Source organism: Carcharhinus amblyrhynchos, chromosome 1 (genome assembly GCF_965287045.1).
Source record: "Carcharhinus amblyrhynchos chromosome 1, sCarAmb.v2.hapA, whole genome shotgun sequence".
In the NCBI taxonomy this organism is placed as follows: domain Eukaryota; kingdom Metazoa; phylum Chordata; class Chondrichthyes; order Carcharhiniformes; family Carcharhinidae; genus Carcharhinus; species Carcharhinus amblyrhynchos.
Genome location: NC_137324.1, coordinates 23,586,479 through 23,603,777, shown reverse-complemented (window position 1 = coordinate 23,603,777; position 17,299 = coordinate 23,586,479). Strand labels below are relative to the sequence as shown.

At 43.5% G+C, this 17,299-nt stretch overlaps 1 protein-coding gene across 1 annotated transcript; it reads left to right on the top strand.

Annotated features, from left to right (window-relative positions):
- Positions 1 to 361: 361 nt before the first annotated feature.
- On the top strand, positions 362 to 16,475 carry mrpl35 (mitochondrial ribosomal protein L35). Its single transcript, XM_080197346.1, has 4 exons — positions 362 to 423; positions 4,634 to 4,826; positions 13,051 to 13,192; positions 16,073 to 16,475. Exons 1-4 carry the CDS (start codon positions 399 to 401, stop codon positions 16,259 to 16,261), a joined length of 549 nt encoding a protein of 182 aa, XP_080053472.1. The 5' UTR covers positions 362 to 398; the 3' UTR covers positions 16,262 to 16,475.
- Positions 16,476 to 17,299: the final 824 nt, after the last annotated feature.

Here is a 17,299-nt window from a genome sequence, read left to right as displayed (position 1 = left end):
AAAGAAGATTGGCTGAAGGAGTAATTTAATCCATACTTTGCAAGCTTCTAGATTTAAAGATGTGGAAAAGTCAGTAATTACCAGTATTGTATTATCTGGTTCAGAAACATAAATTTTCATGATTCATATACTATAGCTCAGAAGGCACACCAAAACAGTTCATTTCAAAATGAAGGTTGATTATATCCTGCACTCTCCTTTTACACAATAAAATAGTTTAGGACAGATTGAAGAGGCATTTTATGGAAATAATGACAAGTTATAAATATAGGTTCAATGAATCCTCTAATGAATCTGTTTAAACCAGAGGGAGTGAGTGAGGGAGGAGCTGGTGCAGGGTTTTGAGTTTGGCGGCTCTGAGCTCTGACGGCGCGGCCACCGTACATTGGGGGCTGAAGATGGCGGCGCTGAGGAGTGCGGCAGGTGAGTGCAGCCGGCAGGGAGGAGAGGCAACCGAGGAGGGAGTCGGGGAGGGTGCAGCCAGGACTGGGTGGCGACTCATAGCCTGTCCAGGGGACCGGAAAACTCTCCCCGCGGCCGCTCCTCCTCCGTGGAGGCGGTTGTCTGATGCAGCCTGAGCTTGACATTGACAGTTGGGTGAATTAGTCCTGCAGAAAGCCAGCACAGGCACAATGGGCCGAACGGTCACGCAGAATATTCACAGTGTACACCGGCAGTGCAGAAGGAGGCCATTCGGTGCATCGAGTCTGCACTGACCACAATCCCACCCAAGCTCTAGCCCCTATTCGCCTCTGGGTGCTGCAACGATTAAAAATAGAACATGCTGGAAAAATCTCAGCAGGTTTGACAGCTTCTGTGGAGAGAGAATAAGAGCTAACAGGTGGAATTTTCCTATCCTGCCCACCCATCATGAGTTGTACCAACTGCAGATAGACGATGCAAAAGTCGTTGACCTCGGGCAGGATTTACCGGCCTTGGGATGAGCGCAGCCAGACATTCCCGCCCAACATTTTGATTCAGGATGAGATCAAGAGTTTTGAGATCTGATTTGATTTGATTTATTATTGTCACACATATTAGTATATAGTGAAAAGTATTTTTTTTGTGCGCTATGAGGCAAAGCATACCATTCATAGAGAGGGAAAGGAGAGAGTGCAGAATGTAGTGTTACAGTTATAGCTAGGATGAAGAGAAACATCAGCTTAATGTAGGGTAGGTCCATTCAGAAGTCTGATGGTAGTAGGGAAGAAGCTGTTGTTGAGTCAGTTGGTACATGACTTTAAACTTTTGTATCTTTTTCCTGATGGAAGAAGGTGGAAGAGCGAATGTACTTGGGTCCTTAAGTATGCTGGCTGCATTGCCGAGGCAATGGGAAGTGGAGACAGTGTCAATGGATGGAAAGTTAGATTGCCTGATGGATTGGGCTGCATTCACGACCTTTTGTAGTTTGTTGCGGTTTTGGACAGAACAGGAGTCATACCAAGCTTTGATACAGCCCGAAAGAATGCTTTTTATGGTGGATCTGTAAGATTGGTGAGAGTTACGGCTAACATGCCAAATTTCCTTAGTCTTCTGAGAAAGTTGGTGGGTTTCTTAATTATAGTGTCAACATGGGGGGGACCAGGACAGGTTACTGGTAATCTGGACACCTAAAAACTTGAAGCCTCACAGCACCAGCTTAAAGTCCAACCTGTTGGACTTCGAGCAGAAACTTGCCAGTGTTGTTACATCTACGAGGTGTTGATTAGGAAGCAGACCCCACCTCGCTAGCCTTGTCTGAGACCCCTGTATGGTCCTTGACCTCAGGTACGTGACCTCAGACAGATGAGACTTGAAACATTGGCTCTATTCTCTCTCCACAGATGCGTCAGCAATGCTGAGATTTCTGTTTTTGTTTCAAATTCCAGCATCCGCAGCATTTTTGCTTTTAATTCTCTGTGGTACTTCAATGAAGGAATGACCATGTCCAACAAGAGGCAATCCAACCATCGCCCAGTTACATTCAATGTCATTACCATCGCTGAACCCCTCACTATCAAGTCCAGGGTATTATCATTGACCAGAACCTGAACTGGACTAGCCATATAAAACCTGTGGCTTTCAAAGCCACTCTGCTCCTGACTCCCCAAAGCCTATCTACAAGGCACAATTCAGGAGTGTGATGGAATACACTCCATGTACCTGGATGAGCTCAGCTTCCAGTAACATTCAAGAAACTCAATGCCATCCAGGACAAATCAATCCATTCTCAAACATTTATTTGCTCCATCCCTGGAGTGTGGCAGCAGTGTGTACCATCTACAAGATGTGGTGCAGGAACTCACTAGGGTTCCTTAGACAGCACTGTCATGAGGTGAGTTACTTTCTTCAGAATTCTTGGCCTCTGCCCTGCTCTTGTAGCGATGATATTCATATGGCTAGTCCAGTTCAGTTTCTGATCAATGGTAACTCCCAGGATGTTGATAGTGGACACCAAGGGGCCATTTAGCATGGCCATTCTGCCTAACCATTCTGCCTTGGACACGAGAAGACTTTGGCTGATAGGATTAAGGAGAATCCTAAAGCTTTCTTTAGATATGTTAAGAATAGAAGATTGGTTAGGGCAAGATTAGGGCCAGTCAGAGACAGCAGTGGGAAGTTGTGTGTGGAGCCGGAAGAGATTGGAGAGGCACTGAACAAATATTTCTCTTCGGTATTCACGCAGGGAGACGTAAATGTAGTTGTGGAGAACACTGGGTTACAGGGTTGTAAACTGGATAGTATTGAAGTAGGTAAGGAGGATGTGCTAGATATTCTTGAGGGTTTGAAAATAGATAAGTCTCCTGGGCCGGACGGGATTTACCCTAGGATTCTCTGGGAGGCAAGAGAGGCGATTGCAGAGCCTCTGGCTCTGATCTTCAGGTCGTCGTTGGTCACAGGTATAGTGCTAGAAGACTGGAGGATAGCGAATGTTGCCCCATTGTTTAAGAAGGGGAACAGAGACTTTCCCGGGAATTATAGACCGGTGAGTCTTACTTCTCTTGTGGGCAAAGTATTAGAAAAAATTATTAGGGATAGGATTTATAGTTATTTAGAGAGTAATGAATTGATTGGAGATAGTCAGCATGGTTTTGTGAAGGGTAGGTCGTGCCTTACTAACCTTATTGAGTTTGTTGAAAAAGTGACCAAAGAGGTGGATGGGGGTAAGGCAGTTGACGTGGTATATATGGACTTTAGTAAGGCGTTTGATAAGGTTCCCCATGGAAGGCTTCTGCAGAAAATGCAGATGTATGGGATTGAGGGTGATTTAGTTAATTGGATCAGGAATTGGCTAGCTGATAGAAGACAGAGGGTGGTGGTTGATGGAAAGTATTCGTCACGGAGTTCGGTTACAAGTGGTGTGCCTCAGGGATCTGTTTTGGGGCCACTGCTGTTTGTAATTTTTATAAATGATCAGGATGAGGGTATAGAAGGATGGATTAGTAAATTTGCTGATGACACCAAAGTTGGAGGAGTGGTAGATAGTGAAGAGGGGTGTCATAGTTTACAGAGAGACTTGGACAAGTTGCAGAGCTGGGCCGAGAGGTGGCAAATGGAGTTTAATGCGGAAAAGTGTGAGATAATTCACTTTGGCAGGAATAACAAATGTGTAGAGTATAGGGCTAATGGTAGGACTCTGAATAGTGTTGACGAACAGAGGGATCCAGGTGTATATGTGCATAGATCCTGAAAGTTGGAAATCAAGTCGATAAGGTGGTTAGGAAGGCATACGGTGTCTTGGTGTCTTGGCGTTTATTGGTAGGGGGATTGAATTTCGGAGCCACAACATCATGTTGCAACTGTACAAAACTCTGGTACGGCCGCACTTGGAGTATTGTGTACAGTTCTGGTCCCCACATTATAAGAAAGATGTGGAGGCATTGGAGAGGGTGCAGAGGAGGTTTACCAGGATGTTGCCTGGTATGGAGGGAAGGTCCTATGAGGAGAGGCTGAGGGATTTGAGGTTGTTTTCGTTAGAAAGAAGGCGGCTAAGAGGAGACCTTATTGAAACATACAAGATGATTAGAGGTTTAGATAGGGTGGACAGTGATAGCCTTTTTCCTCGGATGGAGAAAGCTAGCACGAGGGGACATAGCTTTAAATTAAGGGGTGGTAGTTATAGGACGGATGTCAGAGGTAGGTTCTTTACCCAGAGGGTGGTAAGGGTATGGAATGCCCTGCCTGCTGCAGTTGTAGATGCGCCAAGTTTGGGGGCGTATAAAAGGTCCGTGGATAGGTTTATGGATGGAAAGGGAATGGTTTAGGTTAGAGGGTCATTGCTTTTTTCTTAGTGGTCGGCGCAACATCGAGGGCCGAAGGGCCTGTTCTGCGCTGTAACGTTCTATGTTCTATGTTCTATAACCTGCAGCCAGGGCTTGTTGTATCAGTACGTTCAAGATGAAATGCTCAGCCACCTAGAGAGAAACATGATGGTGAGATATGAGATATTGTGGGCAATGATGCTTCCTTAACACAGGGACATTAGTGTTAAAGACCATGTGAAACTATTTCAATCGCTTATTTCATCATTCTTCCAGCATTTAATCATTCTAAACTAACTTATACCTATGGATGAAAATGCTAATTCTGTAAGAAAAATAACTAAAGTATTATTTTTAAAACTAAGAACACATTTTCTCTTTTGTATTGTAAGGGACGTTGAAGTATTTCCTTCCTTTGGTCCAGAGAAATGCTTCACGAGGTTTCCCTGTTACACAGCTGGTCTCCAGGTTTGCTACCCTCAACCTCCGACATGTTCAGTCTCCAACAATTTCCACAGTAACCAAACTGGGATCATCCGTGGACACCAGCATTATTTGTACACATAAACTCTCTGCTCTCAAAGGGTGAGTTTCAAAATAGAGATTTCATTTTGGGGATAGAAAGATCATTTTGCTGTAGTTTAACAGCTCAAATGGACAATTCTCCCTTATGACTTAAAAATCCAGAGCCTGCATTTTTCGCCCATTGGGTGTGTGCACGCTCAGTAGGTCTGAAATGCGCTTCTGACCGCATTCAGCCCTGGAGAAGAATTTCACACTGTCTAGCCAGTGTGAAACACACACTCTGAAAGGCTGAATGTTGCCAAGGAGCATGGATGCTGAGAGAAGTGACAGTGCGGGAGGGCATTTCCAACAAGCTCTCAAAAGGCTGCAGCAACGAAGAAACTAGACTATAAAAACCATAAACTAGATTGTGTACTTGCCTAAGAGTTTTATTCCAATGACATTATCAGGAAAAAAACTATAGCAAACTCTCACTATCATGCCGAATCAAGCAATCGGCAGCATAACATGTAACAAATAGGCAGTACGATGGCACAGTGGCTAGCACTGCTGCCTCACAGCACCAGAGACTTGAGTTCAATTTCCGGCTTGGGTCACTGTGCGGAGTCTGCACATTCTCCCCGTGTCTGCGTGGGTTTCCTCCGAGTGCACTGGTTTCCTCCTACAGTCCGAAAGATGTGCTGGTTAGGTGCATTGGCCATGCTGAATTCTCCCTCAGTGCACCTGAACAGGCACTAGAGTGTGGCAACTAGGGGATTTTCACGGTAACTTCATTGCAGTGTTAATGTAAGCCTACTTGTGACAAATAAATAAACTTTAACTTTACTGTAAACCTCAACCCTCAAACATTTTCTTTTATTTCATCCTGGACATTTTATCCCACCTTGATGTGGAATGGTGAAAAAAAATCGTGAACGCTGCCTGTCCGATTGACCTGTGCAGCGAGTGTGAAAGTGCCTGGGCCATGAGAATTGGGCAGCATGGTAGCACAGTGGTTAGCACTGCTGCCTCACAGCCTCAGGGACTCCAGTTCGATTCCCGCCTTCAGTCACTGTCTGGGTGGAGTCTGCACGTTCTCCTTGTGTCTGCATGGGTTTTCCCCAGGTACTCAGTTTCCTTCAATGTTCTGAAAGACCTGCTGGTTAGGTAGATTGGCTATGCTAAATTCTCCCTCTGTGTACTGCAACAGGTGCAGGAGTGTGGAGACCAGGGGATTTTCACGGTAACTTCATTGCAGTGTTAATGTAAGCCTGCTTCCGACACTAGTAAACTTTAACTAAAAGTAGGACCAGTTGCACACTTTCGAATGTTGGCATCGTCTTGTACGATTTCACATGAGTTCAGGTCTGGCTTGTGGCTGCTGAAGCTCTGTAAAATTTTGACCCCCAAGTCTATTTGTTTATCACATGAGTTTGTGTCCAATGTATATGGATTCAGATGACTTTTTAATTCTTTCATGGGAATGGGTGTTGCTAGCTGGGCTAGCATTTATTGCCCATTCTTAATTGCCCTTGAGAAGGTGGTCATGAGCCACCTTGAACCACTGCAGTCCATGTGGTCTAGATGCATCCACAATGCTGTTAAGGAGGGAGTTCCAGGATTTTAAAGCATCAGTGATTAGATTTCCAAGTCAGGATGTTGAATGGCTGGAAGAGGAATTACCAGCTAATAATTCTTTACCGTTGGTGACAGAGGAATGAACCTTTCAGTCTTCAGATAACTCGTCCAACTACTTTGATTTTCATATTTCTGTATTTTTCTACCACTGAGCAATGGCCACATGAACCAGAAGTGTCCAGTGTGACCCAATTACAGTAACCCAGTCCAATGTGGGTTTGTAGTTTTAGATTGTTCTCCTTTTGTGGTGCACTAGTCAAAGCAGAATTTAGTTAGTGCAGTACAGTCCCATTTTCTATGATTATGGGGATTATGTATAAAAATTGTAGTAAAGCGCTGTTTGTATCCTGGTGGATTAAAGAAATTCTGCTGTTCAAAGGTGCACACTATTTTGAAACACGTTTTTTAAAAAAAATTGAGACGATTGATTCTCCCCAAAGATTATAAACATTGAGCCATTTGTTGGTTTGTTCCTTCCAAGCTAACGATCATGTGATATTGGTGATCCTTCAGTTCTGGCCTGTGAACTATCTCTATTTTATTGCTCCACCATAGATGGCTGTGGAATTCCCTCCCATAAAACCATATGACATAGGAGCAGAATTAGGCCATTCAGCCCATTGAGTCTGTTCCATCATTCAATCGTGGCTGTTTTTTTTTATCTCAATTCTCCTGTCTTTTCCCCATAACCCCTGATTCCCCTTATTAATCAAGATCCTATTTATCTCTGTCTTAAAGACACTCAGTGACCTGGCCTCCACAGTCTTCTGCAGCAAAGAGTTCCACAGATTCACCACACTCTGGCTGAAGAAACTCCTCCTCATCTCTGTTTTAAAGGATTGTCTCTTTAGCCCAAGGTTGTGCCCTCTGGTTCTAGTTTTTCCTACCAGTGGAAACATTCTCTCCATGTCCATCCACCCAGGTCTTGCAGTATCCTTGCAATTTCAATAAGATCCTCCTCATCTTTCTAAACTCCACGAGTACAGTCCCAGAGTTCTCAACCGTGCCTCATACGACAAGCTCTTCATTTCAGGGATCATTCTTGTGAACCTCTTCTGGATCCTTCCCAAGGCCAGTACATCCTTCTTTAGATACAGGGCCCAAAACTGCTCACAATACTCCAAATGGAGTCTGACCAGAGCCTTATATAGTCTCAGAAGTACATCCCTGCTCTTGTATTCCAGCCCTCTCAGCTTGAATTCTAACATTGCATTTGCCTTCCTAACTCCGACTGAACCTGCACATTAATCTTAAGAGAATCTGAACAAGGATTCCCTAGTCCCTTTGTATTTCTGATTTCCTAAGCATTTTCCCATTTAGAAAATAGTTAATGCTTCCATTCCTCCTTCCAAAGTGCATAACCTCCCACTTTTCCACATTGTATTCCATCTGCCATTTCTTTGCCTACTCTCCTAACCTGTCCAAGTTCTTCTGCAGCTCCCCTTCTTCTTCCTTAATACTACCTGTCCCTCTACATATCTTTGTATCATCTGCAAAGTTAGCAACAGTGCCTTCAGTTCCTTCTGTATATGTATATTGTGAAAAGTTGTGGTCCCAACACTGACCACTGGCTGCCATCCTGAAAAAGACCCCTTTATCCCCACTCTCTGTCTTCTGCCAGTCAACCAATCCTCTAACCATGCCAGGATCTTACCATCAACACCATGGGCTCTTAACTTATTTAACAGTCTCCAATGTGACACCTTGTTAAAGGCCTTTTGGAAATCTAGATAAATCGTGTCTACTGGCTCTCCTTTATCTAATTTCCTTGTTATCTCCTCAAAGAACTCTAATAGATTTGTCAGATATGACCTCCCCTTGACGTAGCCGTGCTGACTCAGTCCTACTTTATCATGCACTTCCGAGAACTCTAATAATGGACTCTCAAATCTTGCCAATGACTGAAGTCAGGCTAACCGGCCTATAATTTCTCATCTGCTGTCTCCCTTCCTTCTTAAACTTTAGCTACTTTTCCAGTCCATTGGGACCCTCCCTGCCTCCAATGATTGCTGAAAGATCACCACCAATGCCTCCACAATTTCCTCAGCTATCTCTTTTAGAACCCGGGTGTATTCCATCTGGTCCAGGTGACTTATCCACCTTCAGTTTCCTTCTCCTTAGTGATGGCCACTACACTCACCTGTGCCTCCTGATTCTGTTGGAGCTCTGGCATCCCACTGGTGTCTTCCGCCTTGAAGACAGATACAAAGTAACTGTTCAGTTCCTCTGTCATTGCTTTATTTTCTATTATTACTTCTCCAGCTTCATTTTCCAGTGGTCCAATGTCTATTTTTGCCTCTCTCTTACCTCTTATATATTGAAAACAAAACTCTTCCTATCTGCTTTTATATTACTAACTAGCTTACATTCATATTTCATTTTCTCCTCCCCCCCCCATTGCTTTTTCAGTTGTTCTCTGCTTACTTTTAAAGGCTTCCCAATCTGGCTTCCCACTAATCCTTGCCACTTTGCATACTTTTTCTTTTGCTTTTATGCTGTCCTTGACTTCCCTCATCAGCCATGGATGCCTCACCCTCCCCTCACCATGTTTCTTTCTTCCTTGGGATGAATTTCTGTTGTGCCTCCCAAATAACCCCCAAAAACTCATGCCATTGCTGTTCCACAGTCTTCCCTGCTAGGCTCCCATTCCAATCAGCTCTGATCAGCTCCTCCCTCATGTCTTTGTAGTTACTTTTATTTAATTGTAATACTGTTACATCTGATTCCAGCTTCTTGATCTCAAACTGCAGGGTAAATTCTATCATATTGTGGTCACTGCCCCTAAGGGTTCCTTCACCTTAAATTCCCTTCATTACACATCACCAAATACAGTATTGTCTGTTCCCTTGTAGGCTCTGTCACAAGCTGCTCCAAAAAAACCATCTCTTAGCCATTCCACAAATTCTTTTCCTTGAGATCCACTACCTACCTGATTTTCCCAGTCCACCTGCATATTGAAGTCCCCCATAATTATTGTAATATTGCCTTTTTATATGCATTTTCTGCTCCACATCCTGACGACTGCTAGGGGGCCTGTACATAACTCCCATCAGGATCTTTTTACCTTTGCAATTCCATAACCCTACCCACAGAGATTCTATGCCTTCTGATCCTATATTACTTCTTGCTATAGATTTAACTTCATTCCTTACTAACAGTGCAAACCTGGCCCCTTTGCCCAATTTCATATCTTTCCGATAGGACAATATCCTAAATATCCAAGGATATCTAATTATCCTTGGATATTTAGATCCCAGCCCTGATCCCCTTGCAGCCATGTCTCTGTGATGCCCATAACATCATACTGGCCAATTTCAGTGTCTGCAACAAGTTCATTTATCTTGTTCCAATATATTGTGCGCATTTGGGTACAACACCCTCAGTCCTGCTGTCTCATACTTGTCACCTTTTTTGCTCTGCCTGAGGTTAGATTTGTACCACCTTCTATACTCTTTGTTCTATTACGTGGTCTTGAAGCTTTACTAACCTCTCCTGAGCCCTCCTTTAATTCGACATTTACCTGCACTTCTACCCTCTTCTTTAACTTTGATTTTGTAATTCATCATACAACTGAACCCCCCCCACTATTTAGTTCAAAGCCTTATCTACAGCCTTAGTTATATGATCCGCCAGGACTCTGGTCCCAGCTTAATTCAGTTGAAGACCGTCCCATCGGAACAGGTCCCCTCTTCCCAATACTGGTGTCAATATCCCATGAAGTCAAACCCATTCCTCCCACACCAATCTCCCACCTTTATGAAACTCCATAAAGCGAGCTTCTTTGATTGCATTTTTGTTCATTAGCTCTAATCAGTGTTCCCACTATGCTGCGTCTATGCTCGACTACGGAGCTGCCTGCAAGGAACCATGCAGGCCTTGCTTTGTGATAAATAACTTGTTTGTACGATTGTGCTAACAAACCTAAAGAGGCTGTGCTTAGCAACTTTATTTTAAAGGGATCATTGATCCTAATAGCTCCTTATCAAAGAATCCCTATAGAACAAAAGGAGGCCATTCGACCCATCAAGCCTGCACTGACAGCAATCCCACCCAGGCTCTATTCCCGTAAACCTATATATTTACCCTACTAATCCCCCGATACAAATGGGCAATTTAACACGGCCAGTCAACCTAACCCACACATTTTTGAACTGTGGCAGGAAACCGGAGCACTCAGAGGAAACCCACGCAGACGTGGGGAGAATGTGCAAACTCCACACAGACAGTGATCCGAGTCTGGAATTGAACCTAGGTCCCTGGTGCTGTGAAGCAGCAGTGCTATCCACTGTGCCACCGTGCAGAGTTTATATGGCTTGGTGTCAAACTTTGTTTAATGCTTCTGGGAAGTGGCATGTACATAAATATAAATTGTTATTGTAATGAGGCTAATTTGCTCCTTAGTGTCCTAAGAAGTGCTGGTTAGGTGGATTGGCCATGGTAAATATATGGGGATGGGGCGGAGGGGAGGGCCTGCATGGGATGCTCTGTCAAGAGAGTTGATGCATACTCAATGGGCCGATTGACCTCTTTCTGCACTGATGGATTTTTATGGTTCTAATCAAGTAAAACATCTCCCATTGAGGTGAGCCAGCTGGCCCCAGGCACTTGACCAGATGGGCTTGACAGGTCTTCCTTTTATGGCTATGAACAAAGCGATATTAAAAATCAGAGGCAGTGAAGTTCTACAATGAGGTAAATTTTAAAAACATGAAGTTGCTTGGAGAATCTCGTGCCTGGCTGAGAAGGAGAACATACTAATGAATTGTTATTTTGTATAAGACAGGAATGTGGAGTTGAGATTACAGTCAGATCAGCCATGATCTTATTGAATGGTGGAACAGGCTCACAGGATGGTCTGCTCCTGCCCCGAATTTGTATGTTAGTGTAAGTTAAGGGAAATGGAACTTTGCTTTCCATTGTTAAACAGAGGCACGTGTAATGATTGAGCTAAAGGAATCTAACTGTAAATGTGTGAACTCAATGAGAAAGAGAAGTCCAATGATTGGTATCTGAATTTACCTCATCAACTTGGTCCAACTCTCCAGAAATTAATGAAACATCCATACAGAAGTTACAAATATCTATTTTGGGTCATAAGGAGATAATGTTGCTGAACCCTGAATTATGTTGTTTAAATGAACATTGGGCAATGAGAGACAACAGAAGACACATGGGATCTTTTTATGGTAGCAACTGATGCCACCGATCTCGCAGTTAAGTTTATTTATTAGTATCACAAGTAGCCTTACATTAACACTGCAATGAAGTTACTGTGAAAATCCCCTAGTTGCCACACTCTAGTGCCTGTTCAGGTGCACTGAGGGCGAATTTAGCATGGCCAATGCACCTAACCAGCACATCTTTCGGACTGTAGGAGGAAACCACACAGACATGGAGAGAATGTGCAGACTCCGCACACACAGTGACCCAAGCCAGAAATCAAATCTAGGTCTCTGGAGCTGTGAGGCAGCAATGTTAACCACTGGGCCACCATGCCACCCAAATGTTGAGGGTCCCTCCTCTACCACCCTTTCAGGCAGAGCTCCAGGTTCACACCACTTCTGAGTGAAAAAGATTTTCCTCAAATTCTCTCTAAGTCTCTTGCTCCTTATCATAAATCTCCTGCCCTCTGGTTATTGACCCTGGATCCCTGGCACCAAGAGGCACTAGGGCTAACCACTGTGCCACCCTAACTGTGAATAAACTTAAAATCACCTAAATCAGTAATTCAGTATTATTTTTCTATAATTCAGAACAGCACTGTAACACTGAAAAAGGACAACAATTAGTATTTGCATCAAAACGTAGCTGATGTCTTTTGCCTTTGCCTCTCTTTTTAAAACCTGTCGATCCCCAGGCAGCTGGTGCTGGGTCCAATCTCCACTCCAGTGTGCTCCCGGTAGCAGAGTTATGGTGAGAAACTAAGGGGATCAGAGATGAGCCTTTCTGTGGCATTGTTCACCATTCACTTGCAACCAAATTTCCATGACTGGAAGTCCAAGAGAATCAACAAATATGGAGATGTAAATATATCTGTCAGTCTGCTCCCCAGTGATAGCCAATTATGCTGTCAACCTGTCACGTACTATATATCTATACAATGTTCCTAAATCTGGCCTAGCTCAAGTCAGTACAGATGTTGTAGCCATGTCAAATTTTTAATACACAAAACACATGTATCTGGTTATATCTATTCTTTCTCTCTGTGCCTTTTACTGAGTTGACATAAAATCACTGTTTTTGAAGATGAATTTCTTGAAACTGTATATTAACAAAAGATGAAAACATATGTGGCGAAGGGATGGCACAGCGGTTAGCACTGCTGTCTCACAATGCGAGGGACCTGGCTTTGATTCCCAGCTTGGCTCTCTGTGTAGAGTCTGCATGATGTCTGCATGGTTCCACCAGATGCTCCGGTTTCTTTACACAGTCTGAAAGATGTGCTGGTTAGGTGCATTGGCCATGCTAAATTCTCCCTCTGTGTACCCGAACAGGCGCCGGAGTGTGGCGACTAGGTGATTTTCACAGTAACTTCTTTGCAGCGTTAATGTAAGCCTACTTGTAGTTTCTCCAACCTCTCTTCATAGCTAAAAAACTAATGTGTATAAAGAGTGACACTGTTTTGTAAATATTGTATTATTCTGACGATTAATTCTGTTGTGTACAGCTTGCCTCATCATGGTCTTGGTTTTCAACAACCAGTGAGATCCCTGACTTATTGCAGTCTGCGTAAAGGAAAACGGAAGACCGTGAAATCTGTTGTCAAAAGGTTCCTACGACTGCACTGTGGTCTCTGGGTGCGGAGAAAGGTTCGTGTTTCCACCATTCTGCATTGGAAGGGATACAATTTATTTTTTAAAGAGGTATCACAACATGAGTTAATGACACAATGTAGGAGGTGTTTTAGGGCAGCGAAGAATGTAGAAAGTGAAGCAGTTTGGACAGACAATTCCCAAGGGACAAAAGTTCATATTCCAGGTGGTGGAGCAAAGAACAAACAGAAATTCAAGGTTCCAGAAGCAGATGGACTGCTGGACCTAGAACTAACAAAGATTCCCAAACAGGGTGGAGGAATTTGAAGGTGAGGGATCTGAAATCCATTCAATGGAATCTCAGAGGAGTAGAACTGGGATGTGTTTTAACATGCCCCCCCACCCCCAACCCCAACCACACAGTGCAGCTCAGGTTTATTTGTTTTCTGCCTGTCTCGCTTTGAACAAAGAACAAATAAAATTACAGCACAGGGACAGGCCCTTAGGCCCTTCAAGCCTGCACCAATCATGCTGCCCGACTGAACTAAAACCCTCTATCCTTCCAGGGACCTTACCCTCTATTCCCATCTTATTCATGTATTTGTCCAGATGCCCCTTAAAACTCACTATCGTATCTGCTTTCACTACCTCCCCCGGCAGCTAGTTTCAGGCACCCACCATCCTTTGTGTAAAAAAAAAAATTGCCTCGTAAATCTCCTTTAAACCTTGCCCATCGCACCTTAAACCTATGCCCCCTAGTAATTGACTCTACCACCCTGGGAGAAAGTTTCTGACTACCCACTCTGTCCATGCCCCTCATAATCTTGTAGACTTCTATCAGGTCTCCCTTCAATCTCCGTCGTTCCAGTGAGAACAAACCAAGCTTCTCCACCCTCTCCTCATAGCTAATGCCCTCCATACCAGGCAACATCCTAGTAAATCTTTTCTGTAGCTTTGTTCTTTGGAACTATACAAATTTACATTAACCCATTCAGGAAATCTGTTTTTGTTTTGTTTCCCGATTTGAGAAATTACCTCGATAAACTGGGTTAGATCATAAGATACAGAAGGAAAAAGTGGCATTCATGTAATTTAATACACTTATGAACGCTCCAAGATTATCTTCGATTACAAGGTAACTATTTAAATTGTTCCATTATTCGCACCTAGGCCTTCAGCCGCTTGAGCCTCCAGCTATCCTCTCCATCAAAATTAAAATTTTCCCAACAAGTATTTCTATGGGGAAAGGTGTCTGTGAAGCCGATGACTTTCTCACAGCTTTTCTCACCTGATCCGGTCTACGCTGTATGTAATTTTGGGAAAATTGCACCCTACAATTTTGCCTTTGAGACTGTTGCCCTGTGTCACGATAACTGGTCAGTGACTGTACATTGGTCTGTTCTTCTCTGTTCCTCTCACCTAATTAAGCGGCACTCTGCAATTGCAAAGTGCCAGCGAAGACCGGGGCCTAAACACACCAACAACAACAACAGCCACTTCATAGGCAGTGGGCCCACAAATCCCCGATACAGGCACAACCCCATCCTCCCAAACAAGCAATAAGCATGGACTCCCCGGAAGAGCCCTCTACTGGCACTGCTAGGGGGGCGTGTGGAGTGGAGAGGATATAAAGTGGGCAGATACTATGGCATGAAGCCGGAAAATTGTATGATGTATTAAAATTTATGGAAATCGCCTCTATGCTCACAAAACTGGTGAGGGATGGGGAAGAGAGATCAGAGACTGAAATCTCACCAGAGCAAGTTCCATTTTTGGCCATTCACGATTTTGGCAGCCATTACAGGGTTTGCACCTAAGGCTAATGGGGCAGCTAGTTCATGGCAATAGTGATTAAGTAAACCTATGGAATACATGTAAGCATGTGACACTAATATTCTGTAATAGAGTCATTGAGCTTTACAATATAAAATGAGGCCTTCAGCCCATTGTATCTGTGCTGGCCATAAACTGCCTATCTGTTCTAATCCCATTATCCAGTACATGTTCCATATCTTTGTATGCTATGGCATTTCAAGCATTCACTAAATGCTTTTTAAATGTTCCTGCCCCCCGCCACTCTTTCAGGCAGAGCTCCAGGTTCACACCACGTTCTGGGTGAAAAAGATTTTCCTCAAATCCCCTCTAAATCTCCTGGCCCTTATCATAAATCTCCTGCCCCCTGTTTATTGACCCCTCTATTAAAGGGAAAAGTTTCTATCTACCCCATCCATTTCCTATACAATTTTGTACATCCCCACCCCCACTGACAAGCCTTCTCTGCTTTTAAGAAAAACAACTCCAACCTAACCAGCCTCTCTTCATAGCTGAAACATTCCAGTCCAGGCAACATCCTGGTGAATCTCCTCTGCACTCTTTTCTAGTGCAGTCACATCATTCCTATAATGTAGCGACCAGAACTGCACTCAATTGTGGCTTAAGGTACCCCATTTCCTAATCCTATTACCCTAATATATCAGTTTGCATTTTCTAACAGATACAAAAGACTAAGGATGAGACACAAGTGAATTTGAGAAATACTCTTTCAACCAAGCCTACTAGCCAATGAAAGTGACCATCTTGCTCCTTTCTTAGCAGTCATTGAGATAGAGCTATTTGTTCAATCAGGTTTTGAATTAGCTGAGAGAGAAGGGATACTAAAGTGTCCAGAGGGTCAATTGTTTCACACAGAGGATGATGAGTGTCTGGAACAAGCTTCCAGTGGTAGTAGTAGAGACAGTTACATGGGTAAGATAGGTATAGAAGGATGTGGGCCAAATGCGAGCAATTGGCACTAGTTAGAGGTTTACAATAAAAGGGTGGCATGGACAAGTTGGGCGAAGGGCCTGTTTCCATGCTGTAAGCCTCTGTAATTATATCAGGAATTGTATGAGCGTCATGTTGCTTAGATCCTCAACAAATGCTCCCTTTTGCTTTCAGGCAGGCTACAAGAAAAAACTTTGGAAGAAAAGAGCCGCAAGAAAATATCGACTCCGACAACACGTTTTTTGCAACAAGACCCAAAGCAAAATGCTGGACAAAATGACGACGGATTTCTGGAAAAGGCGGAACTGGTATGTGAATGATCCATACCAGATGTACCATGATCGAACAAACCTGAAGGTTTAAAGCTCTGTGACAATATTGACACAGTCTGCAGTTGTTCACTGTATCAATGCAGCAACAGAAGAAACACCAAATATGTTTGGACTTTAACGCTGGCCGACATTATTCCATACTGGGGAAGCTGGGAGATGTAGGTCTTGGCCTGTCATGTTTCTGCTCACATACGCCTGTACCCTTTAATGTTCCGTAATAAAGTTTCCAATCTCTGTAACTAAAAGTAATGCTTTTGAATTTTTGTGTTTTGTTTCAGTTTTTTATTTTGGGAAAGCACTTTTTGAACTCTATGTTGGCTGGCATTCCCTGTCAAAGATGACGGATTTCATCTGAGGTCATGGCAATGGCACTGTTGATCTGGCTGCATAATAGCAATACAAAATGAGAGCCTAAACATGTGCCTTTAGCTATCTAGGTTCCCTCAACATCTCCCTGTCCTTTTTAAGATCCTCCTTAAAACTTCTTTGCCCAAACTTTTTGCTCTGCCTTTGGCTTCTTTTCAATTTTTTTGTTTGCTTCCCTGGATTTGATTTATTATTGTCACGTGTTAGTATACAGTGAAAAGTATTGTTTCTTGTGCGCATGATACAGACAAAGCATTACATACTTGGAAGGAAAGAAGAGAATTTGTTAGCGTTTATTAACAGGGTGTTTGAGTTTAAGAGCCGTGGGGTTATGCTGGTGAGACCACATTTGGAATATTGTGTTCAGTTCTGGTCACCTCACTATAAGAAGGATGTGGAAGCATTGGAGAGAGTGCAGAGGAGATTTAGCCTGGTTTGGAGGGTAGGTCTTATGAGGAAAGGTTGAGGGAGTTGGGGCTTTTCTCTTTAGAGCGGAGGAGGTTGAGAGGCGACTTAATAGATGTTTATAAGATGATGAGGGGGATTGATAGAGTGGACGTGCAGAGACTATTTCCTCGGGTGGCTGTAGCTGTTACTAGGGGGCATAACTATGAGGTTCATGGTTGGAGATATAACATAGAGCATAGAACATTACAGCGCAGAACAGGCCCTTCGGCCCACGATGTTGCGCCGACCAGTTAAA